The sequence below is a fragment of the Rhinolophus sinicus genome, chromosome 18 (genome assembly GCF_057876585.1).
Source record: "Rhinolophus sinicus isolate RSI-liver-muscle chromosome 18, RSI-T2T, whole genome shotgun sequence".
In the NCBI taxonomy this organism is placed as follows: Eukaryota; Metazoa; Chordata; class Mammalia; order Chiroptera; family Rhinolophidae; genus Rhinolophus; species Rhinolophus sinicus.
Window position 1 is genome coordinate 71,191,778 of NC_142518.1, and position 27,109 is coordinate 71,218,886.

The 27,109-nt window shown below is 38.2% G+C and overlaps 1 protein-coding gene across 1 annotated transcript in view; it reads left to right on the top strand.

The window, feature by feature from the left end:
* Positions 1–27,109, top strand: part of IL1RAPL2 (interleukin 1 receptor accessory protein like 2) — a 1,393,053-nt gene that overhangs the window by 1,346,203 nt on the left and 19,741 nt on the right. Inside the window, exons 8-9 of the mRNA XM_074323975.2 lie at positions 16,324–16,469; positions 25,907–26,050. Of these exons, the coding sequence (XP_074180076.2) occupies positions 16,324–16,469; positions 25,907–26,050 (290 nt within the window). The remainder of the gene's footprint in view (positions 1–16,323; positions 16,470–25,906; positions 26,051–27,109) is intronic.

Sequence of the window (27,109 nt, forward strand, 5' to 3'; positions counted from 1 at the left end):
CTGTTTGCACATCAGTGGAAGTGGTTGTCTCTTGGGCTGATTGGTTGTGAGGACTGGCCTTGACTACAGTGGAGGAGCTGTTTTGCAGGGACGGATCCTATGGAGCAGAATTAGCTTTAGCAGGACTCTGGTGTCTGCCCAGTCTGCCCTTTGGGTGCATTGCCCACTGAGGCATCTGGGCAGTGCTAAATTCAGTTGCAGCCTGTGCCCTGCCCAGGGCCACCTGGCATGAGCAACAAAGCAATCTGCAGATGTCAGCCACCTAAGGTGGGCTTAAAGGTGACTGGGAGAGGCCAAGCTCTGAACTGAAGTTGGCTACCACTACTGCTGGGCTTGGGGATGCTCAGCAAGGGGTACAGAGCACACCGAGGCCAGATGCTGCTTGTTTGGGTTTTGTGAATCCTTGAGGATTTTTAGGAATGTCTGTATCATGAGTCAAGACAAGCCTTCTGTATGGAAAAGGCACTGGAAGCCACTTGGGGTGGAGTTTCAGAGAATTACCAGGAGGGGCCAACAGTATTACCTAGGTTGATGGAGACTCAGATATGGTGGCTACCTGTGTCTGCACGCCAGTGGGTAGGAAGAGGTCAACAAAAAATATAATGGATTCTTCCAGCACTTCTGCGAGAAAGCTGCCCCTCCAGCAAGGCCACCCCCCACCAAAGTTGTTCAGCTCTTCTCTGTATGTCCCTGGCACCTTTCGAGCTACTGCTTAGACAGCTTAGACAGAGTGAAGCAGTCAGCAAGTAGGTCCACATGCGGGTCCTTTAAGAGGAACACCTATGACTCTAGCTGCTCTGTCTCACTCAGCCACGATCTCTGCTGGTTTTCACAGCCAGAAGTTATGCGGACTTCTCTTCCTGGCCCTGGAACCTGTGCTGCAGAATCTGGTGCAGGGCTAGATCCCCTCACTCCTCTGGGGAAACTTTCACAGCCAAAATATCCCTCCCAATTTTTAACTGTCCCACATGGGTGTGGGACAAGCTTGCTCTGCATCTCTGCCTCCCCTATTAGTCTCGAGGTGGCTTCTTCTGTATATCCTCAGTTACAGGACTTTTGTTCACCTAGACTTCAGGTGATTCTCAATGATGGTTGTTCTGCACTTTAGTTTAATTTTGATGTGGTACTGACAGAAGGCAAGTCCTGGGTTTTCCTACTTTGCCATCTTAATCAGAAATCCTGTTTTTCATTTTTTTCCATTAAAGCCCTTAACATATTAATCATAGTTATTTTATATTCCCAGTCTGATAATTCCAAAATTTTTGCTATATCTGAATATTGTTCTGATGATTACTTTGTCTTTTCAGACTTTTCTATTTTTATTTTTATCACGCCTTGCATTTCTTTTCTTGAAAGCCACATATGATGTGTCAGGTAATAGGAACTGAGAGATAAATGGGCTGTTAGTGTGAGATTTTATGTTTATCTGGCTAGGAGTTTGGCTGTGCTTACTGTTTGCTGTGCTTGCTGGTGTAAGAGGCTAAAATTTTCCATGTTTATGTCTCCACTGTCTTTTTGGGAGGACATCCTACAGACTGCTTTTTAAAAAGATTTTTATTAAAATATAGCTAACATACAATATTATATTAGTTTCAGGTATTCACAATAGTTATTCAACATTTATATACCTAAATAACTGATCACCATGGTAAGTCCAGCAACTACCTGACTCTGTAACACACTATCACAGTACTATTTGACTATATTTCCTATGTTGTACAATACTCCCCCATGACTTATTTTTTTATACCTGGAAATTTGAACCTCTTATTCCCCTTCACCTTTCCCCTTTAATTTTTTTTTTAATTAGAGTTTACATTCAATATTCTTTTATATTAATTTCAGGTATACAGCATAGTGGTTAAACATTTGTATAATTTAAGAAGTTTTCCCCCTGACTAGTCTAATACCCACCTGGCACTATACATAATTATTACCGTATTATTGACTATGTTCCTTATGCTTTACTTTACATCCCTATGACTATTTTGTAACTACCAATTTGTACTTCTTAATGCCTTCACCTTTTTCACCCTTCACCCCAACCCATTTCCCATCTATTACCCCAATAAATCTAGTACCCATCTGATGCCATACAGTTATTACACTACTAGTGACTATATTCCTTATGCTGCACCCTACATGCCCATGGCTACACTGCAACAACAAATTTGTAGTTCCTAATCCCTTCCCCTTTTTCTCACACACTCAACACCCCTCCTATCTGGCAACCATCAAAATGTTCTTTGTATCTATGAGTTTTTCTGTTTTGTTTGTTTGTTCATTTTATTCTTTAGATTCCATATATAAGCAAAATCTCATTGTATCTGTCCTTCTTTGTCTGGCATACTCCACTTAGCACAATGCCCTCAGGTCCATCTATGCCACCAGAGGTCGCAAGAACCTAGTCCCTTCTCTGGCTCAGCAATATTCCGTTGTATATATGTAACACCTCTTCTTTATCCATTTATCCATTGACAGACACCCAGGCTACCTCCACATCTTGGCTATTGTAAACAATGCTCCAATGAAAATATGGATGCACACGTCCCCTCAAAGTAGCATTTTGGGTTTCTTCAAATAAATACCCTGTAGTGAGATTACTAGGTTCTTCTTTATCTCTTGTCATAGCCTTTGTTTTAAAGTCTATTTTATCTGGTATAAGTATTGCTACCACAGCTTTTGTTTTTTCATTTCCGTTTTCATGAAATTTCTTTTTCCCATCCCTTTACTTTCAGTCTGTGTGTGATTTTCATTCTGAAGTGAGTCTTTTGCAGGCAGCATATGTAAGGGTCTTGCTTTCTTATCGATTTAGGCACCCTATCTTTTGATTGGAGCATTTAGTTCGTTTATATGTAAAGTAATTGTTGATAGATATGTAGTTATTGCCATTTTCTTATTCATATTTTTGGTATTTTTTGTCTTAGTGAAGTCCCTCTAAGATTCCTTGTAATACTACTTTGGTGTTGATCAACTTCTTCAACTTTTTCTTGTCTCGGAAGCTCTTTATCTGTCCTTTGATACTAAATGATTGTTTTGCTGCATAGAATAATCTTGGGTATAGGTCCTTTCTTTCCATCACTTTGAATATTCCATGCCAGTCCCTTCTGGACTGAAAAGTTTCTGTTGAGAAATCAGTTGACAGTCTTATGGGAACACCTGGTAACTAACTGCTTTTCTCTTGCTGCTTTTAAGATTCTTTCTTTGTCTTTAACGTTTGACATTTTATTTTGATGTGGACCTGATTTGTTTCATCTTGCTTGGCACTGTCTGTGCTTCCTGGGCTTGTATATTTATTTCCTTTGCCAGATTAGGGAAATTTTCCATCATTATTTTTTCAAATAGGTTTTCAATTCCTAGCTCTCTTTCTTCTCCTTCTGGTATTGTGTTGATGCGAATGTTGGTATGCTTGATGTTATTCAAGAGGCCCCTTAAGCTATCCTCATTTTTTGAATTCTTTCTTCTTTTCTGATTGGGTGTGTTCTGCTACCTTTTCTTCTAAATCACTCATTTTATCCTGTGCTTTATCTAATCTACTATTGATTCACTCTTATATTTTTTTTTTCATTTTGGTTACTGCATTCTTTATTTCTGACAGGTTCTTTTTTATGTTTCTATGCCCATTTTTTATGTTTCCTATCTCTTTGTTGAAGTTCTCCCTGATATCATTAAGCATACTTATAATCAGTGTTTTGAACTCTGCATCTGGCAGATTGCTTGTCTCCATTTTGTTTAGTTCTCTTTCTGGATCTTGGTTCTGTTCTTTGTTTGGGACATGTTTCTTTGTCTCTCCATTTCTGGCTACCTCCTTGCATTTGTTTCTAAGTATTAGGTAAAGTTGTTATGTCTTCCAGTCTTAGTACAGTGGCCTTATATAGTAGGTGTCCTGTGTGACCCAGTGGCACAGTAACCCTGGTCTCCTGAGTCCAATGCTCCATGTTTGTCCTTTGTGTGGGATGTGTGTGCCCTCCTGTTGCAGTGAAACCTTGGTTGCTGTTTGCTCATCAATAGGAGGGATTGACCCTTGGACTCATTGTTTGTGAGGACTGGCTGTGACTACAGTGGAGGAGCTGTTGTGCAGAGGCTGACTCTATGGAGCAGGATTAGATTCAGCAGAGCTCTGGTGCCTGCTCAGTGTGCCCTTTGGGTGCCCATCCCTGGAGGCAGCTAGGGGATGCTCCAACTGTTTTCGAAGCTGGCCACCCAGTGTGCCAGCCCTGGGGCCTCCTGGGAGGGTCTCCACCACATGCCCAATTCAGTCTAAGTTCACCCACAGCCTGTGCCTTGCCTGGATCTACCTGCCACAAAGCAATCTGCGAATGGCTGCCACCCATGCTGGGCTTCGAGGTGCCTTGAGAGCCTACCTGTGAACTGAGGCTGCCTATCACTAGTGCTGGGCTTAGGGCTGCTCAGCCAGAAGTGCAAGACATGCTGAAGCCAGACGCGGCTTGTTTCGATTTTGTGAACCTTTGAGTGACTTTAGGAAATTCTGCAGCATGAGCCAAGGCAGGCCATTTATACAGAAAAGCCACTGGAAGCGCCTTGGCTGGGCTCGAAAGTTTGGTGGGGCAGTGTATCAGAGAATCAGGGTAAACAAATGGTGTTAACCAGTTTGGTGGAGACCCAGATATGGCAGGGGCCTGCATCTGCAAAACAGGAGGGAGCAGAGCACAAAGAAACAATGGCTTCTGCCAGTTTTCTCTTTCTTGGACAAAGCTGTTCATCTAGCCCTCACCCTGAGTCCAGACAACTCAGTTCCTCCCTGGATGTCACTGGCATCTTTTGAGCTGCTGTTCCAGTGCTGGACCTCAGAGCCAGTGAGTTTATCAGTGAGTAAGTTCATGTGTGGTCCCTTTAAGAGGGGCGACTGAAATTTTAGCTGCTATAATCTCACTAAGCCACAATCTACACTACTTTTCACAGCCAGAAGTTATGAGAACTCTCCCCAGTACTGGAATCCTGGGCTAAGGAGCTGGAACGCCTCAACCCACTGAAGGGGAGACCTCCACAGCCGATATCCCTCCCAGTTTTTAATGGTCACATGTGGGTTTGGGACCAGCCCATTCCATATCTCTGTCCTGCCTACCAGTCTTCAGGTGGCTTCTTCTTTTTCTAAAATTAGATTTATTGGGGTGACAATGGTTAGTAAAATTACATAGATTTCAAATATGCATGTCTATAATACATCATCTATATATCACATTGTGCACTCACCACTGAGTCAGTTCTCCTTCCATTACCATATATTTGACCCCCTTCACCCTCTTTTGCCATACTCCCACCCCGCTTAACCTCTGGTAACCACTAAACTATTGTCTGTGTCTATGAGTTTTTGTTTTTTTTTCCTTTGTTTGTCTTGTTCCTTTGTTGCTTTCAGTTTTATATCCCACATATGAGTGAAGACATATGGTTCTCCACTTTTTCTGTCTGACTTATTTTGTTTAGCATAATAGTCTCAAGATCCATCCATGTTGTCACAAATGGCAATATTTCATCTGTTCTTATGGCTAAGTAGTATTCCATTGTGTATATATACCACATTTTCTTTATCCAGTCATCTATGGAAGGACACTTTTGTTGTTTCCATGTCTTGGCCACTGTAAACAAAGCTGCAATGAACATCAGAGTGCATATATCTTTGTGGATAAATGTTTTCAGATTTTTTTGTGTGTAGATACGATACCCAGAAGAGGAATTATTGGGTCATATAGTAATTCTATTCTTAATTTTTTTGAGGAACCTCCATACTGTTTCCCATAGCAGTTGTACTCATTTACATTCCTGTCAGCAGTGTATGAGGGTTCCTTTTTCTCCACAGCCTCTCCAACACTTGTTATTATTTGTATTGTTGATGATAGCCATTCTAACAGGTGTGAGGTGATATCTTATTGTGGTTTTGATTGCATTTCCCTAACATCTAGTGAAGTTGAGCATGTGTCCATATATCTATTGGCCATTTATATGTCTTCTTGAGAGAAGTGTCTATTCAGGTCCTCTGCCCATTCTTTAATTGGGTTGTTGTTGTTGTTGTTGTTGTTGTTGTTAAGTTGTAGGAGTTCTTTATATATATTATATGTTATCCCCTTATTAGAGGTGTGGTTTGTAAATGAGGTGGCTTCTTTTGTGTGACTTTAATTGTAGGGCTTTGGTTCAGCTAGACTTCAGGTGATTCTCAATAATGTTTGTTCTGTAGTTTAGCTGTAATTTTTACATGGTGGTGCAAAGAGGTAAGCACAGCATTTCCCTACTCTGCCATCTTGACTGGATCCTCCCAGACTGCTTTTTAAATAGGTTCTGATCTTTGCAGTTATTTCAGCTTGAAAGCCTTCATTATCGTAAAGGAGACTGACTGATGTGGTGCTAAGCATTGTATTATCTTATGATAAAGTCTCAGTCTTTTAATAAGCCTCTTGCCTATGGGCTGTGACCTTCAGAAGTATTTTTCAGCTTTCCTCCCCTTTTTAGGTGAAACAGTAAAGCTTGAGGGGGTTAGAATTTGTTATTCCCCTTCTCTCAGTTAGGCTAGGTTCTGGTAAAACCCAAGTCTTTTAGGATATGGTAAAAGAGTTTTCCTTAAAGGTAGGCCTTTGTTATGTAGCACAGAGTGCTATGGGCTTATTTAAAGTTAGTTGCTTTTCCCCTACACTTGTTAGAAGCGTAAGCATTCTCTTATCTTCAACCTAAGGCCCTGAGAAGAAAACTGATGAAAGTGTGGGGCATCTGTAAGATTAGATCACATGGAATATTTAACTCTCAAGTTAGTCCACACTGGGTCTGCATTGACTCATCAATTACAATTTAAGTTTTTCTGCTGGTACTGGCTAATGCTTCTGGATTTCTGCTCCAGTACACTGTGATTCTCAGTATTTTATTCTATCTCAAGTTTCGGAGATAGGAGTTTACTCTGTGACCTCAATTGTTTGATGGAGCTAAGAAGAGTTGTTGATTTTCATTTTGTTCAGGTATGTTGTAAGGGTGAGAGTGACAACTTCCAAACTTTCTCTAGTGTTATTTTTAATAATAGGTCTTAACTAAATAAGACATTTGGAGGTAGTGATTTCTGTCATCTGAATTTATTTTGTTTTATTATTTTTTATTTTTTTTATTTTATTTTATTTTTTTTTTTTATTAAATTTATTGGGGTGACAATTGTTAGTAAAATTACATAGATTTCAGGTGTACAATTCTGTATTACATCATCTATATATCCCATTGTGTGTTCATCACCCAGAGTCAGTTCTCCTTCCATCACCATATATTCGATCCCCCTTACCCTCATCTCCCACCCCCCCACCCCCCGCCCCCGTTACCCTCTGGCAACCACTAAACTATTGTCTGTGTCTATGAGTTTCTGTTTCTCATTTGTTTGTCTTGTTCTTTTGTTGTATTTGGTTTATATACCACATATCAGCGAAATCACATGATTCTCTGCTTTTTCTGTCTGACTTGTTTCGCTCAGCATTACTCTCTCAAGATCCATCCATGTTGTAACAAATGTTCCTATATCATCTTTTCTTACTGCCGAATAGTATTCCATTGTGTATATATACCACAACTTCTTTATCCATTCATCTATCGAAGGACATTTTGGTTGTTTCCATGTCTTGGCCACCGTAAACAAAGCGGCAATGAACATTGGAGCACATGTGTCTTTATCTCTAAATGTTTTCAGATTTTTTGGGTAGATACCCAGGAGAGGGATTGCTGGGTCATATGGCAATTCTATTCGTAATTCTTTGAGGAACCTCCACACTGCCTTCCATAACGGCTGCACCAGTCTGCATTCCCACCAACAGTGTATGAGGGTTCCTTTTTCTCCACAGCCTCTCCAACATTTGTTATTATTTGTCTTGTTGATGATAGCCATTCTGACTGGGGTGAGGTGATATCTCATTGTGGTTTTGATTTGCATTTCTCTGATGATTAGTGATGTTGAGCATTTTTTCATATGTCTATTTGCCATTTGTATGTCCTCTTTGGAGAAATGTCTCTTCAAGTCCTCTGCCCATTTTTCAACTGGGTTGTTTGTTTTTTTTGTTGTTGAGTTGCATGAGTTCTTTGTATATTCTGGATACTAGCCCCTTATCGGAGGCACTGTTTGCAAAAATCTTCTCCCTTTCAGTTGGTGGCCTCTTTATTTTGTCAATGGTTTCTTTTGCTGTGCAGAAGCTTTTAAGTTTCATATAGTCCCATTTGTTTATTTTAGCTTTTACTTCCATTGCCTTTGGAGTCAAGTTCATAAAATGCTCTTTGAACCCAAGGTCCATAAGTTTAGTACCTATGTTTTCTTCTATGCAGTTTATTGTGTCAGGTCTTATGCTTAAGTCTTTGATCCATTTTGAATTAACTTTGGTACATGGTGACAAATAGCAGTCCAGTTTCATTCTTTTGCACGTGGCTATCCAATTCTCCCAGCACCATTTATTGAAGAGGCTGTCTTTGCTCCATTGTATGTTTTTAGCTTCTTTGTCAAAAATTATCTGTCCATATTTATGTGGTTTTATTTCTGGGTTCTCAATTCTATTCCATTGGTCTGTGTGTCTGTTTTTCTGCCAATACCATGCTGTTTTGATTATTGTAGCCCTGTAGTACAAGCCAAAGTCAGGAAGTGTGATACCTCCATTATTGTTCTTTTTCCTTAAGATTGCTTTGGCTATTCGGGGTCTTTTGTGGTTCCAAACAAATCTGATGATTTTTTGTTCTATTTCTTTAAAATATGCCATTGGGATTTTGATGGGGATTGCATTGAATCTGGATATTGCTTTGGGTAATATGGCCATTTTAACTATGTTGATTCTTCCAATCCATGAGCACGGAATGTCTTTCCATTTCTTTGTGTCTTCTTCGATTTCTTTCAAAAATGTCTTATAGTTTTCAGCATATAGGTCTTTCACATTCTTGGTTAAGTTTATTCCTAGGTATTTTATTCTTTTTGCTGCAATTGCAAAAGGAATTGTTTTTTGTATTTCTTTTTCTGAGATTTCATTGTTAGTATATAGGAAGGCAATGGACTTTTGTGCGTTGATTTTGTAGCCGGCAACTTTACTGTATTCGTTGATTGTTTCTAATAGCTTTTTGGTGGAGTCTTTAGGGTTTTCTATATATAGCATCATGTCATTTGCAAAGAGTGATAATTTAACTTCTTCATTCCCAATTTGGAGGCCTTTTATTTCTTTCTCTTCCCTGATTGCTCTGGAAAGGACTTCCAACACTATGTTGAAAAGCAGAGGTGATAGGGGACATCCCTGTCGTGTTCCTGAACGTACAGCAAAGGGCTTCAGTTTTTCTCCATTAATTATGAGATTAGCAGAGGGTTTGTCATATATGGCCTTTATTATGTTAAGGTATTTTCCTTCTATACCCATTTTATTAAGTGTTTTAATCATAAATGGATGTTGTATCTTGTCAAATGCTTTTTCTGCATCAATTGATATAATCATATGATTTTTGTCCTTTATTTTGTTTATGTGATGTATCACATTGATGGATTTGCGTATGTTGAACCATCCTTGTGCCCCGGGGATGAACCCCACTTGGTCGTGATGAATAATCTTTTTAATGCATTGTTGTATTCGATTTGTAGAATTTTATTTAGGATTTTTGCATCGGTATTCATCAGAGATATTGGTCTGTAGTTTTCTTTTTTTGTGCTGTCCTTACCAGGTTTTGGTATCAGGGTAATGTTGGCCTCATAAAATGAGTTAGGGAATAGTGTCTCTTCTTCAATTTTTTGGAAGAGTTTGTGCAGAATTGGTATAAGATCCTCTTTGAAGGTTTGGTAGAATTCACTAGTGAAGCCATCTGGTCCCGGACTTTTGCTTTTGGGAAGGTTTTGGATGACTGATTCAATTTCGTTACTGGTGATCGGTCTGTTTAGATTTTCCAGTTCTTCATGGTTCAATCTTGGAAGGCTATATGTTTCTAAGAACTTGTCCATTTCTTCTAGGTTGTTGAATTTGGTGGCATATAGTCCTTCATAGTATTCTTGGATGATCCTTTGTATTTCTGTGGTGTCCGTGATAACTTCCCCTTTTGCGTTTCTGATTTTGTTAATCAGTGTCTTCTCTCTTTTTATCTTAGTAAGTCTAGCCAAGGGTTTGTCAATTTTGTTAATCTTTTCAAAGAACCAGCTCTTTGTCATATTAATTTTTTCTATTGTCTTTTTGTTCTCTATTTCATTTAGTTCTGCTCTAATTTTTGTTATTTCCTTTCTTCTGCTGACCTTGGGTTTTACTTGTTCTTCTTTTTCTAGTTCTTTAAGGTGTAACATGAGGTTATTTATTTGGGAGTTTTCTTGTTTCTTGAGATAGGCCTGTAATGAGATAAATTTCCCTCTTAAAACTGCTTTCGCTGCATCCCAAAAATTTTGGTAGGATGTATTTTCATTGTCATTTGTTTCTATGTATCTTTTGATCTCTCCTCTAAATTCTTCTTTGACCCAGTCCTTCTTTAAAAGTATGTTGTTTAGTCTCCATGTATTTGTGTTTTTCCCCGCTTTCTTTTTACAGTTGATATCCAATTTCAAAGCCTTGTGATCAGAGAATATGCATGGTATGATTTCAATCTTCTTAAATTTGTTGAGACTGATTTTATGTCCCAATATATGGTCTATCCTTGAGAATGTTCCGTGTACACTAGAAAAGAATGTATAGTCTGATGTTTTAGGATGAAGTGCTCTATAAATGTCAATTATGTCCATTTCATCTAATGTGTCATTTAGGGCTACTATTTCGTTATTTATTTTCTGTTTGGATGATCTATCCATAGCTGTCAATGATGTATTTAAGTCCCCTAGTATAATTGTGTTTTGGTCAATTTCTCCCTTTAGTCTGTTAGTAGTTGCTTGGTGTATTTCGGTGCTCCCTGATTGGGGGCATAAATATTGATGACTGTTATGTCTTCTTGTTGTACAGTCCCCTTCACCATTATGAAATGTCCATCTTTGTCTCTTGTTATCTTTTTCACCTTGAAGTCTGTTTCATCTGATATCATTATGGCTACACCTGATTTTCTCTGGGCACCATTTGCTTGGAGTGTCAATTTCCACCCTTTCACTTTGAGTCTATGCTTGTCCTTGTAGCTGAGATGTGTCTCTTGGAGACAGCATATGGTTGGGTTTAGTTTTTTGATCCAATCTGCTACTCTGTGCCTTTTTATTGGTGAGTTCAATCCATTTACATTTAGGGTGATTATTGATATGTGAGGATTTCCTGTCATTCTATCCTTAGTTTTCTGGTAAGGTTGTGTCTCCATTGTTTCTTTGCCTTTTTGTTGTTGTCTATTATTTTTGTGTGGTGGTATTCTATGATGTTTCCCTCTGTTTCTTCTTTTATTTCAGTATATATTTCAATTCTGGATTTATTTTGAGTGGTTACCCTTAAGTTTATGTACAAGAAAGTTTGATATTTAGAGTATTCCATTTTCTTCAGCATGCTTACTTTCTCCATTCCCATATTCCGGTTCAGGCCTTTACTCTCCCCCTTTTTGAGTTGTGGTTGCCACAAATTGTCCCTGTTGATGGTGGTCGAATAGCCTCCTTTAGTATTTCTTGTAGTGCAGGTCGTGTATTAGAAAATTCCCTCAGCTTCTGTATGTCTGGAAAGGTCTTTATTCCTCCTTCATATCTAAAGGATATCTTTGCTGGATATATTATTCTTGGCTCATGGTTTCTCTCTTTCAATAGTTTGAATATTTGGTTCCACTCCCTCCTGGCTTGTAGAGTTTCTGCTGAAAAATCTGATGATAATCTAATGGGCTTTCCTTTGTAAGTTACCGTCTTCTTTTCCCTGGCTGCCTTGAGGATTCTTTCTTTGTCATTGATTTTAGACAGCTTCAATACAATGTGCCTTGGAGAAGGTCTGTTGGGATTGAGGTAACTAGGTGTTCTATTTGCTTCTTGGATTCGAGGGTCCAGTTCTGTCCACAAATTTGGGAAGTTCTCATCAACAATTTGTTTGAATATATTCTCTGTTCCCTTCTCTCTTTCTTCTCCTTCTGGTATGTCCATTATCCTTATATTGCTCTTTCTGATGGAGTCAGAAAGTTCTTGTAGAGTTCTTTCTTTCTTTTATGTCTCAAGTCTCTTTCTTCTTCTATTTGTGTCATTTCCAGGTTTCTATCTTCGATGTCACTGATTCTTTGCTCCATCTGGTCAACTCTACTACCTAAGCTGGTTATTTCATTCTTAATTTCTTCTATTGAGTTCTTAATCTCCAGAAATTCTATTTGGTTCTTTTTTAAGATTTCAATCTCTTTCGTAAAATGCTCATGCTGTTCTTTGATTGAGTTTCTGAGTTCCTTTAACTGCCTATCTGTGTTTTCTTGTATCTCGTTGAGTTTTTTCAGAACTGCAATCTTGAATTCTCTGTCATTAAATCACATATTTCTGTATCTTTAAGTGCCTTCTCTGGAGATTTTTCACTTTCTTTCTGAGCTATCTTGTTGCCTTGGTTATTCATGGCGATTACTGGTTTACTATTTCTCTTCCTAGACATCTGCAGGAGTGACTTCTGCAACAGCTTGATAGAAAGTGGTCTTTCTTTTGTTTGCCAGAACTTGTTGGTAGAATGTTTTATTATTTCTCCAACTGCAACTTATTTTTCTTCTCCCACACAGTAGTGCTATGTTTTCTCTGCACTATTCCAACTTCTCACGCAATGGGGGGATTCCCTGGGAGACGGGCTTCTCCTCTGTTAATAGTTCGTCTAGGTCACAGGGCGCAGTGTCCCGGTGGGTATGCGGAGAGCTTTTGATGTTCCAAAGCTCTTCCAGCTGCTGATTCAGAGCCCGTATATTTCAGCAGTTCTGTTTACTCCTGCAGGGATCCGCCCAGATAGGTGGGGTCAGGGGCGGGGTGAGTTGTGAGAGGTGACCCAGAGCAATGGAGGCGACCACCACCACAGCCGGTCCTGCTTCCACAGCTCCCTCCCCTTTGCTGGAACTAGTTGGGCTTTGAATTTGTGTTTGCGGCCCACAGTTCTCAAAACAGCAAATTTTCTGTTGTTTTGCTCTGACACTGCTACTGTTTCGCTTCTAGCACCAGGCAGGTGGGGGCGGGGCGAGCTCTGGGAGGGGAGGGAGGGGGCGGCTAGTCTCAGTGCCTAAGGCTCTGTTCTCTGTTCGGCAGTGTGGGCTTAAACCACCGTTTTCAGCCTTTTTCCCTCAGTCTTTTCTCCGAGGTCTCTGCCGTGAGCGTTGGGTTCAGCCGTGTTATATGCTGTCCCCTCAGCCCTGTGGAGCCCTGGCGGAGCCCTAGCAGTCCGATCTCCCGCAGCTGCGGTAGTTCCAGGAAGCAGCGAGCTCGGCGCACTGAGCTAGGTCTGCGTCCTGCGCCCGCGCGGTTCCGTCTCCGTGCACTTCTCACTTTCCTCCTCCCTCCACTCGCGCGAATCTCCCACCTGTAGGTGATTTCAGTCGGTGGTGGGCCTCTTCGTGTTGCCTGTCTGCTGTGCAGGGAGTCCTTTGTGGAGTTTTTGTTGTTCGATTCTTTGTAAATTCCAGGGGAGCTTTACAGAGGCTCACCTCACTCCGCCATTTTTCCGGAAGCCCCCTATTATTTTTTTATTTTTTGCCAGTGTTCACTTTTGCATGTAACTTGCCCGCAATGTTAAAACTTGCAATGAGATATTTTTGAAGTTATTACCAGATCCCCTCATTTGTATCCTCCATTACAAAACTGGTCTCTTCAGTGTCTCTTTCAAACATTCTGCAATGATCTGCTTCTATCTTCCCTCCTAGGAAACTCCCTCCCCCTTCTTCCTTTGTCTAAGCAGAATTTTCTCATACTTTCCCAACTAATTAAACCAGTAATATGCTTTCCATTTTTTGAAGTCCTATTGCAAGCATGACTGTACCACCCTGCTTTACCTCATTTTGTCCATAATTTTTTCAACTCTGTAGATCCCATCTCCTTGTTAAATTTAAATGCTTATTGGGAGCTGGGATCTGGTCTTTGAATGTTTATGTTTTTCTTACACCAAATATCTAGCCCAGAGTTAGGCACTTTTAGGGGACTGGCAAAGAATCATTGATAGATTGTTATATATCAGTATTTGCTAGGAAATTGTGACTACTCTGTGGAGTGATTTGCATACATAAACACCAACTTGCTCTTTAATTCCAAAATAGCAAGTCGCCTCTAGATTTTCAAGAACTGATAATTAAGACACCTCATATATATTAATAGACATATAAAGGATCAGTTTTCAAATCCACTCTCCAGATTCTTTCTGCAGCACATGAAGAGCTGTTTTTGGAAACTGCATTAGAAATTAAGAGGCAAAGGTTTGGTCTGGAGTACCGGATCAGCTTTCTGCCTTACGCCTGGCAGAGGCTATGGCTGCCCTACACGTGAAGCTTTAAATCAAACTTAATTCATGGTGCCTAAGCAGCTTCTGCACTTAAGGAGGCTCTTCCATATCAAGTTACACAGAACTGAAATAATTTAGTGTAGTAGGATTTGCCCTTAGCAAGGAGGAAATGGAGAGAGTACAATTCAACATAAACTGTGAAGGCAGTAAATTCCCATTTTTTTCCCTTGGTTAGGTATATATTGGGAAAGGAGAAAGAGAGGAAAACTATTTTAGCCAGTAAGAAAAAATAATAGAAAGACTACCATTAAAATGCAGTTAAGAAAATTTTTATATTTGTCTGGTTCAGTGATGGCACATGAATGTAAAGGGCAGGAGGAGACTTAACTGAAAATTGCCAGTATCAACTGTCAGATATGTATATTATTTGAAAAGAACAGAAACAGGGTTAATTTTAAAAGCATGTCTACTTGGAGTACAATCTGGGTTTCAGATTTCATATAGGAGATTCTCAGATTCTCGGAACTCTCTTCCACCAACCCAAGTTTAAGCTCTTCTTTCTCTCAAAGGAGAACGAGAAGAGATTAACCCAAGCCAATTTTATGTATATCAATAAGTGTAAATACGTATATTTTTGGAAGTGCCAAAATGTAAACAATCTATCTTTAAATAATGAAATGTTGATGTTTAATATCCTTCTTTGCTGTGCATAGTGCTATTTACTTTTAAAATTATTTTAACCCATTTTACCCTCAAAGCAAAGTTAAGGTACGTATGGTAGGCATTTTTCCCAACTTAAGGATGAGTTAAATTATGGTTCCATTCAGTTAATGACTTTGTAAGGATTTTGCTTGAGCTTGTAAGTGGGAGGTCTTAGAACCCAGTTTTCTCTGAGTACAGTTGTCTTTTCCAGCTTTATGCTAAATGCCAGTTAATCAGAGGTTGTTCTCTGCATTCATAACCAGGTGTCCAAAAAAGAGATGAGAATTTTTTCTGTGCCCCAATTTTACATTTTGCAAATACATGTATCTAAGAACCTTACCCCAGATCCTAATGGCAAGATTGCCCCCATTGACTAAACTCATGATTTGCTCTTCCTTTAGTCAAAAGCAGGACATGACAGAAAAGTCAGCAGGGTACCCTATTTCACCTCACTCAGGACGTAGACGGTTATTGTTGAGAATATAATTCTCCAAAGAAACAGGAGGCACACTCCTCAGAAAAGGTTCCGGGCAACTCAGCTCCTCTGTGACGAACACCTGTTCCTGGTCATTCAAGGCCTTTGCAACTTCACCTGAGAAAGCAAAAATCAGGACTATGAGAAAATGTAACATAGGGCAGGCAGGGTTTCTCCTGTGAGGGAGGGAAGGAAAAAGGCAGATGAGAGGCAGTATCTGGAGAAAGCAGGGCCATGGTGGGGGGCTAGCACCACTGGATAGTTAAGGCACAGGGCACATGCCTGAATTGGACAAAAGGCAGGAGAGAACAGTAGAGAACAGGCTTCTCACTGATATTTTGGGATAGAAGTTCACTAACACCCTCAGTTTACTTATCATAAGTCAACTATTTTCAAGGCCTCTTTCATTACCCTCTCAATCCCTGTTGTCAAAGCTCTAACCTATGACACAAACCCTACATTCCTAGATTTTTTTTTCCTTTGTGCTGTAGTGCAAAAATCCGATTTGTTTTCATAAGCTCAGCTTAGGATATGGAGCCCAATGTTTCCTCTTTTTTTCCACATAAATTATGCTGGCTTCATTTATCAAAACCTAGTGGGGTGTTAATATTTCTTTTTGCTGAGTGAATTACTCACTTCTTTTCTTTCACATCTGATCTTCATATCAAGATCTCCTTTTTGTGTTTTCTTGTTGAAGGTTGCACATGTATACATAGTCAGGACTCTCCATGCCCATAAGAGACCTGTGTGAACTTTGTAAGCATCTATAGTCTTTGCATGGCTGCGCTCTCTCCCCAAGTCAATTCAATTCAGCCAAGAATACTGTCTTTATTTCAGGCTTCTCAAAGAGCATCTCGGAGAAAAAGAAGTTGAGTTGGCACTCATCTTTGATTCAGTGGTGGAGGCTGACCTGGCAAATTATACCTGCCATGTGGAAAACCGAAATGGACGGAAACATGCCAGCATTCTGCTACGTAAAAAGGGTATTTATTTTTATAAGTATTACTATGGTTTGTTTAGCTACCAAGTAACTATTAAAGTTAGATGTGTTTCCTGCTCTTATGTCATCATTTAGTATAAAATTCTGTTAAACATTCTGTCTTTTCAAATTTATTTTCAATTACAGTTGACATTCAATATTATTTTATACACTCTGTCTTTTTTTAGGAAAAATATCTCTCTGGCTATGGATGTTAGTATAAAATGCCTATGATCGTCCATACCATTAGGAAGTGGATACGTGAAATGAAATATTATTATGTGTTAAATCCAGTAAGATAAAAAGTACCTTTATTATCAGAGTTACATAGAATTTGATAGGTGTTGACTTTCAAAATTTTCTCTATATTTCACCTTCATCTTATATTGCTTAAATGAAATACTAGAGATTTTTATTATTGGGTGAGAAACAAAGTCATTTTTTATTCCTTGTCTAAATTATAAATAAAAATAATAAATAGTATCATACAATATTCTTACAATTGTTACAATACATATTATAAACAATATTTCATGACATGAGCTAGTGTTAAGAAGCCTTTAGCAAATTTATATATTTTAAAATAATTTGGCATTCACTGAGATCCCTTTCTAGAGTCAATTCCAGATGGGGTAGAAATTGTACTAATGGTAAAAGAAAATAAATTGTAAATTCACTGATAAAGGAGATAAAAGTAAACATAGGAACAATCCTAGCAGCTGGAGCAGCTTCTGAGATTGGTTCTTACTCTGCTGCAACTCTTGATTACTGCAAAAGGCCAAATACTTTCTGTATGAGTGCATCTGGCAAAGGTTTTGTAAATGTAACAGAACAAATGTTCTCAATCAGAGTTCTTGTTGTCTAGGCTATAGAGCAATAGAACAGATTCAGTCAGCAATGTTACTAGTTGTACCTCTTTGCCAAGATGGGATTTCTGTTTTTCAGCCAGCTCTCATACTTGACCTTGACCAGCAGCTCTAGGAGAAGCTGAGAAATGTCATTATTCTGAGAATAATGTTTTTATCTCTCTAGCACAATTTCTTACTCTGTTGGACTTAATTCCATCTTAAAACAATGGAGTATTTATGGAATATTTAAGTATAAAGGAGTCTAATATGGAAAGTGAAGTCAGGAGACCCCAGATCACAAGATCCGAGTTCAGCCTTTGATTCAGCTGCCTGGTTCAGTACGACTAACTTGTCTAATTAGACATCCTGAACCTTAGTTTCCTTGTCTGTAAAATAGGGGTAATAATATCTCACTTGTAAAGTCACTTTGAGATTAAAATGATGATGATATGGTGTGAAATATACCATGTTCAAACAGGATTTGTTATTATACAGAACTTGGATAAGTTCTCCTATGTATTAGGGAACCACTAAGTCCACCTTAAGTGTAGACATTGACCATGTCCAGCAAGGGTCACTTTGTTCCTGTCCATCTGTCTTATCTTAGACTTAGAGTTCCTCTAATCCAGGATCTTATGCATTTCTGTATCATCAGCAAGTTGAGCAGTGTCTGGCCACTAATAGGCTTTTAGAACCCATCCTGATTAATGAATGAAGAAAGTCCTGTTTTATTGTTGAGCTTCGTGTATAGCAAGCATTGTGCTAGATACTAGGAAAGAGAATACAGACTAAGATAGAGATCCCTAAGTCTGTGTGAGGCTTTGATCATCTTCAGGGCAGTGAGAGTGCAAAGAAAGACACACATTAAACAATTAAAAAATAATGCACAACAGCCATTATGGAAGGCAGTGTGGAGGTTCCTCAAAAAATTATGAAAAGAATTACCATATGACCCAGCAATCCTTCTCCTGGGTATCTACCCAAAAAATCTGAAAACATTTATAAAGACACGTGTGCTCCAATGTTCATTGCAGCTTTGTTTACGGTGGCCAAGACATGGAAACAACCAAAGTGTCCTTCGACAGATGGATGGATAAAGAAGTTGTGGTATATATACACAATGGAATACTACTTAGCCATAAGAAAAGATGAAATACTGTCATTTGCGACAACATGGATGGATCTTGAGAGTGTAATGCTGAGTGAAATAAGTCAGACAGAAAAAGCAGAGAACCATGTGATTTCACTGATATGTGGTATATAAACCAAAAACAACAAAAGAACAAGACAAACAAATGAGAAACAGAAACTCATAGACACAGACAATAGTTTAATGGTTACCAGTGGGTAAGGGGGGGTGGGGGTGGGAGATGAAGGTAAGGGGGATGAAATATATGGTGATGGAAGGAGAACTGACTCTGGATGGTGAACACACAATGGGATTTATAGATGATGTAATACAGAATTGTACACCTGAAATCTATGTAATTTTACTAGAAATTGTCACCCCAATAAATTTAAAAAATAAATTAAAAAAAAAGAAAAACATGATGCACAAAATATATACAGTGTTACAATTAAAAACCTGCTATGAGGAAAAAATAATGGGACTCCTATCATTGACTCAATGGAGATAGAAATAGCTGTTTCAGTTTTAAAATAAATCCATTTCTCTTTAATAAGTATAGGCACCACTAGCAGCCTTTAAAATTTCGAATAATCTGACACTAGAAATGAAGGCATGCTGTAAAATTGTCACCTTCCACGGCTTTTGCAAGAAAATGTGTATAAATCATGAATACCTGAGAATAGTATTAATTCTCATTTTCCTGATCTCTAAATATTAGTGTTCCCCAGGGTTCAGGCTCCATCTTTTCATTTATTTTGTAGATGATTTCATTCAGTCTTATGGTTTTGCTTACCATCTATTGGCTGACAGATCCCAAACTTATATCTCTAGCCTGGACTTCCCACCTAAACTCGAGTTATATACCTAACTGCCTATTCAACAACTACTGTGTTTCCCTGAAAATAAGACCTAGCCGGACAATCAGCTCTAATGCATCTTTCAGAGCAAAAAATAATGTAAGACCTGGTCTTATATTATGTTAGATAAGACCCGGTCTTATGTTATAGTAAAATAAAACCGGTCTTATATTAATTTTTGCTCCAAAAGACATATTAGAGATGATTGTCCAGCTAGGTCTTATTTTTGTGGAAACATGGTATTCAAAAACTCCACTGGTAGACATATCAAGCTTCACTTGTTTCGAACAGGGTTCCTGATCTCTCCCCTCTATAAATCTGATCCTCCAATTGCCTTCTCTATCACCATCATCATCCTTCCAGACAGTCAGTCCAAAATCCTTGGAGTCATCCTTAACTTTTTCTTTTCTCTACTCACATGTTGTATCTAGTCCACCAGCAAGTCCCATGGCCCTACTGTCAAAATATACCCATAATCTAACCACTTTCCCCACCTTCACTGTTACCACCCTAGTATGAGCCACCAGCATCAACTCCTTGACTCACTGCAATGGCTTCCTAGCTGGTCTCCCTAATTCCCCCTTGTTCCCTTATAGTCTATTATCACAGAAGTCAGGATGATCCTTTTATATGTAAGTCAGATCACACTATTCCTCGAATCATAACCATCCAATTACAGAACCCTCATTGCTACACCTAGAATGAAATCTCAAATCATTGCTGTGGCATAGAAGGCACAACACAATCTGTTGTCATTTCTGATTTCATTTTCTAACACAATCGGCCTCAAACATCACACACACTAGCCTCCTTTCTATTTCTCATGCTCACAAAGCACAGTCCTGGCTCATGGTCTTTGCACTTGCTATTTCCTCTGTCTGAGACACTCTTCTTCAAGTTGTTCCCATGACTCACTCCCTCTTTTCATATAGGTCTCTGCTTAAATATTACCTACTTTATAGGCTTTTCCTGTCCTCCCTACATAAAATAACACTACTGATCACTTTCTTTTAAAACTGTTTTAGCTTTATTGAGATAAAATTGACAAATAAAATTGTAAGGTATTCAAAATACGCAATATGATGATTTGATATACATATACATTGTGAAAGGTTTACCTACATTGAGTTAATTAACATATCCATCAACTCACATATTTAACTTTTTTTGTAAGAACATTTAGGTTCCAGACTCTTAGCAACTTTCAATTATACAATACAGTGTTATCAACTATAGTCATCATGTTATACATTAGATCCTCAGACCCTATTCATCTTATAACTGAAAGTTTATATCCTTCTGCCAACCTCTCCCTATTTCCTCCCCCACTGCCCAGCCCCTGACAACCACTTTTCTACTCTGTTTATCTGACTTCAACTTTTTTTTTTTAGATTCCACATATAAGTGATACCATTCAATAAAGTATTTATCTTTCTCTGTCTAGCTTATTTTCACTTTGCATAATGCCTTCCAGGTTCCTCCATGTTGTAGCAAATGACAGGATTTCCTTCTTTTTTAAGGCTCAGTAATATTCCATTGTATATGTGTACATATACTTGTATATTCCATATTTTCTTGATCCACTCATTTGTTGATGGACTACCCATCATACTTTATTTTTCCTCTAACTTGGCTCTATTTTTGTTTATTGTATTTATTACTATGAGATATCACATTATGTGTTTGTTTGCTTCTTGTCTTCCCCCACCACTAGAATGTAAACTCCATGAGAACAGGGATGTTTTCTGTCTCATTTACTGCTGTATCCCTAGTGCATAGAACATAGTAAGTTCTCAACATATTTGTTGAGTGAAAATGCTCCTCCTAGTGGACCAGCACACTCGGGTGGTGGTTGGATAACAGAGATTGATAAAGAAAGTAACTATCTGTGACCTTGTCTTGATTAGTGTCTACCCTGGGTTATCTAAATGCATTTGTTTTTTCAAAGATATTCACTTTCCAGATTGGGGGTTGAAAACTCAAAGCCATCAGGGGCCAGGCAGATATTGAATTTTTTTAAAAAAGAGGGTTGGATTTGAAAAATAACAAAAGACAGACTACAGAAAATGTGCCTTTCTTTGAAGAGGAAGACACTACCCTTTTCTAGAAGATTATTGCCATGCTTGCTGGAATGTGAACCCAGGGATATGAGAACTTCAAAGTTTTCAAGTGAAGTTGAAAGACTGGATACGAAATCATTTGATTTTTGAATATTGGAATCCACTTTTTTTGAAATGTTATATAGACCAAAAAAGAAAAACAACAACGCTTTTTCCCCACAGTATACCAGTTTGCACTTTGTTTTAGGTAGCAGTTAAAGTTTTTTCACTGTGCTTTGCAAAAGGATGAAGTTCATCTTCCTTATTTCATTTTTCGTAGGAGCTCTTGACAATATGGTAGAGCTCCAGAAAAAAAGCAAAAAGCCCTATGGCTCTGCTCCAACATTTTTAATCAGAGTTCTGGTTTGTCTTGCAAAACTTCAGATGTCTCCTTTGGAGATAAACATTTCAGGCTTTATCACATCATAGCCTAGTCTCAGTGGCTGCAGTGTTTCCACCTTGAATATGAGTATGGCTTGCTTTGTGGAACAATAACTTTCTGATGATTTATAACTCAAATATTGAAAGTATCCTATGTGATCATTATGGAGAAGAAGCATTTGGTGAACCCTTTTATAAAATGAAACGCCCTTTTGTGAAATGAAAACTCATGTCTAATATATGCAATTAACAGGGTCAGGCTTTCTCCAAGCAAGACATCTCTTACCTATGTGTCTTTTACCTGCACCTACCACTTCCTCACTCTCTGATGAACTATTTGCCAATAAGTACAACTAAAATTTCAGTAAGAAGTTCATCTTATTTTGTGTGTGTGTGAACTAAGACTCTGAACTTATGCTAAAGAAATTCTGATAATTATTCTTCTCTGTGCATACTCTTTTCCTAACAAACTGAAGGATGTCACTGAATCTCAATCTCTCTCTCTCTCTCCCCCATTTCCAGTGCTACTGCCCCACCCTGAACCCCCAACCTGTATAGGAAACCCTCAGGTAGGATCTCCTAACCTGCTTTCCAACTTATGAGCAAGCTCAAAATATTTTTAGGCTTCCCTCTCTCCAGTCCCTTGCTTTCAGCTGCTATTTGTCCCATTCTACAATGTCTGATCTTTGTGTTCAAAGCGCAAAAATAGTTGAGTTCAAACTAAGAAGGTTAAAAAGAACTACACTTGCACTGTGTGTGCCTACGAAAAGTTACAATCCCATAAATGTTTGCTGTGCCGGCTATAGTCATTCTTGTGAAGTGTATACAAGACAGAGTCCAAATAAAATGACTTTCACCTTCTCTGTCAGGAAATATCCCTAGAAGCACAGCTCCTGCTGAGATGGAAAATGGCAGTTGAAAACAAAAGACAAAAGAAAAGCCAGGTGTCATCTGGGTGATGACAATTCTGCCATTTGATTACAGGATACATGTTTCTCATTTTATGGGACTGCTTGGGCTGAATCAAAGAATACTGGTTGATTTTCAGGAACTAGGTCCACAGTTTTCAACATAAACAACCATCGTTAGGTAATACCTTTCAAAGAAATTTTTATAAAATGGACCCCAAAACCACAAAGATACTTTTCACACCACAGTTTTCTTCCATAAATTTACTGCAGAAAAAGCTGTCTGCTACTTGGGAGCACAAATTGTTCCTGCTACTGAAGTTTTCCATCTTCCATGTTTCCCAAAAAATAAGACCTGGTGTTACATTAATTTTTGCTCCAAAAGACGCATTAGGACTTATGTTCAGAGGATGTCCTGGAAAATCATGCTAGGGCTTGTTTTCCAGTTAGGTCTTATTTTCGGGGAAACACGGTACCTAATAGCAACTTTACTCTGTAAGTAACATAGAAATTCCTGGAAAAAGTCCCTATTCAGTGATTTTGAAAACATTTGAAAGCTGTTCTGAAGAGAGAGAGAGAGAGAGAGAGAGAGAGAGAGAGAGAGAGAGAGAGAGAGAGAATTAACAATATAAAATGAACATTTTACAGCAGGAAAAAACATGTTGAATCAATGCCTTTAGATTTAAGAGAAGTCAGTTTTTAGAGTAAGCAATATATACATATATATATATATATATATATATATATATATATATATATGTATATATTGCTCTGTCAATTTAACACTAGCTATTAAGAATGCATAATTGATGTATGATGGTGAGAAAAATAAGCGGTTTGTGATATTGCAGCCCCACAGAGGTTTCATAAGCAAGCCTGCCTTACCACCCATATAGAAGCCAGCAGCAGTTCTGGGAGCCACTTTCTATATAGAGGGCAGGAGGCAGAGCTAATGTGTGGTAGGATGTTTTTTACCTGAAATTCTGTGGCTTAATTTTCAAAATGACCACCTCTTATGTAGGCAGGACAGAGACAGATTCCAGTTTCCTATCCCTAATCATTATGTGTCCCTTCATAATGTCCCTTGTTAACATACTTTGTCCCTCATAGCAGCTCTACTCCCTTCCTTTTTCTACCCTCCCCCCCCCCTCTGCTTACTCAAATAGAGTGACATTTATTTATGTTTCTAACATTTCCACTCAGTGACTCTCTTGACTGGCCGTGCTGTCTCTTGCCACCACCATCTCCTCTCTCACTTCACCTCCTTTCCAACACCAAATTCCTTCTCTCCCCATGAAACCTAAAACTTTCCTTCATATGCTGGGCTCCAAGAAGCCCCTCCTTCCTCCCTGGTACAGGTACAGGATTCTTCAGTACCCTCTAATGAAGTGACTGAGATCTGCTCAATCCTTTCCTTCTACATGGTGAATTGTAGTGTAGCTTCTTTCCTTGAAATTGGAAAGGCAGAGGAGTCAAAATTCCCTGTAAGTCATGTGTTCTTAAACAGCATTACCAACAGTTCTATGGAGGAACAGGGGAGAACATTTTCTGTCACTTTACAGGCTGGAGCTTATAAAACTGTAGTAAAAAACTGTAATAAAAAGAGTCTTGAATTTGAAGTTAGGATATCTGGGCTCAAGCCCCATCTTGACTACTTTTTAAGCATATGACTTTGGGTAAGTGAATTAAACTACTGAGTCTTAGATTCTTCATCTATAAACTTGGACCAAAAATTTGTGCCCTAATGGATTGTTTAGAGAATAGATAATAGAGTAGTTGTCAATTTTATCTATAATATATATTACTTGTAGTATATATTATATATGTTTATCTTTTTTTCTTCATCTTAATCTTAATTGCTATACTGAGCCTGACTCAGTTCTCTTAAGCAATACACATGTATAGAAACAAGGGACATCCCCAGGGAAAGGTTGATGATATGCTTGTCAAGAGACCTTCAAGAGTGGAAGTCTGTCATGGTCAGAAATTTGATTTTGACTATGCGCCAGACTTGATCCATCCAGGAGGCTGATTGATGCCAACCAAACTCATAAGTGACTTATATACAAATTAGAATGCCACTACCTTTTGCAGTTTCTAGTTACATGGTAACCTGAATTAGTGATAAAAGTCACTTGGTAATTATAGAATTAGATTAAGGGAGATTAGCTAATCTTTTAGGCGATTTTCTCTATACTATGTTGAGACCAATTAATGTCCATTTCCCGCTGTGGGACATATGTCTCTGGTTTGGTGCCTTGCAGAGTCAACATTTCTCCCCTGGACATTGCTGAATTCACATTATGAATTCTCCTCTGACTTCCCATTTCTCTGAATTCCATGACACTAGGCCCTCTTTTGATGATACACCCTAGATTTGTTAATGTCACTAATTAAGCTATAGGTAAGTTACTATTCCCTGAGCCTGGGATACATTAGGTCTCTTTCCATTATGTGTTAATTTAATTGTTCCAACTCCAAGAGATGTAGGAGTGTCCCACTGGAGCATCAGGCTGTTATCCAGTAGCCTGGTGTTGGCTGAAGAGGCCAAGTGATTAGCCTGGATACTTCATTTTCTTTTAGCCTCTCTGAGCATATTGTATCACATACATATTATAGTCATTTATTCAAATAAGTAGGGAAAATGGATAAGCTAATTTCCCCTGCTTACCTTCTATTGGATTATGTTCTACAAGGGTTAAATGAAACAGTTAAATCCTGCAAGCTCATTAGATTTTATTTGATTCTGAGAATAATTTTATGAAGCTGTTCTTCTGTAGAAGAACAGGGCCTGTGGTCTGAAAAGCATTAGATAGTAATCTTGCTACGCCAATAAGATAATTTAACATAAATAACAAAATATTGGCCCTGGACCCAGAAAAAGGCAGTTCTAATAGTTCCCTGAAATACACTTAAATCAAAAGTATATATGCAAGTTCTAGACGTGTTCAAAACAAAACTATTCCTTTTCATAAAGACTTATCATTTTCAATAGTAAAATTACTCAAATCTTTAGAAGAGAGTGAATTTTACAAAGATTTTATTTATACAAACATATCGAGAACAATATGCCTAAAGCTAGTTACTGCATTAGGCAAAAATCTTCTGGAAAGAAAAACAGAATGGGCTATACAGACTAGAATTATGGACAGATCCCAAGCATTGCTGATTTAATTACCTTTTCCTGTTTATTCTGTTTTTCGTTTTGTTTTTTTCCAGATTTAATCTACAAAATTGAGCTTGCAGGAGGCCTGGGAGCGATCTTCCTACTCCTCATACTGCTTGTGGTCGTCTACAAATGCTACAACATTGAATTGATGCTCTTCTACCAACAGCATTTTGGAAGTGATGAAACTACTGATGGTAAGCTGTCTCCTATCATTAAAATTCAATTAAAAGACATGAATTTGTGATTATGTAAGAGAATATCCCTGTTCTTAGGAGATACATGATGAAACATTTAGAATTAAAGGCTGTGGGTAATGCAACTTACCCTCACAAAGTTCAGAAAAATTTTACTTATCTATCAAAAGAACAAAGGAGAGAAAATATTACTAGATGAATCTGGCTAAAGGATATGTGTATGTTCTTTGAAATAGTTTTATTTTTGTAATGTTTCTGTACGTTTGAAATTATTTCCAAATAAGCAGCTTAACAAGGAGACATTAGTTGGTCAGGAGATAAAACAATTGCTGTCAAGGCCCTTTACCTTAGTAAGAAACAGATTAAGAACCAATTCCATTTGTTTCTTCTACAAAATTCAAATTTAGGTATAGATTGTTTTTAACCTTTCTTAGCATTGAAACAAGCAAGTCATTCAGGAAACCAATTAAAAGCTATGGAGATACTCTTTTTAAAGCTCACAGTACATCTGTCCCACATATTTTGGATGTTCGTAGCACCATTCTCAAAGGTGACCTCAAGGGATAGAAATTCAGAATGCAGCCTATAATTTTTTTTTTTTTTTTTTTTTTTTTTTTACGTTTGTCGTTTATGGCTCTTGGAAATCTTATGAATGAAATATCAGTAAAGTGTTGTATTGAGCATTGTTTCTTTGAACATTCAAAAATGATTTAACTTTTTCAAGAGAACAAATCCATATTTCCAATCAATATCAATAAAAAATCATGACATGTCACTCCTTATGCATAAAGTCCTCACCACAAACTACTGTAAGCATTGGGAACGTGTGTGGAATGCCTCAGGTAAGCCAATATAAAAGACAAGTTCAACTGTAAGTCATTACTTTATAAAGAAAGGTTTAAGTTTTAGTTTTTATTGTCTTGAAATAATGATTAGAACTTTCATTTGTTTTTTGGAGATCTCGGACTTACCTCAAAGTAGGTGGGTTCTTAATTATTTTTTTATAGTGATATAAGAAGGGCAGAGTGGTGACTGTAACATCACAATTTTTAACGAATC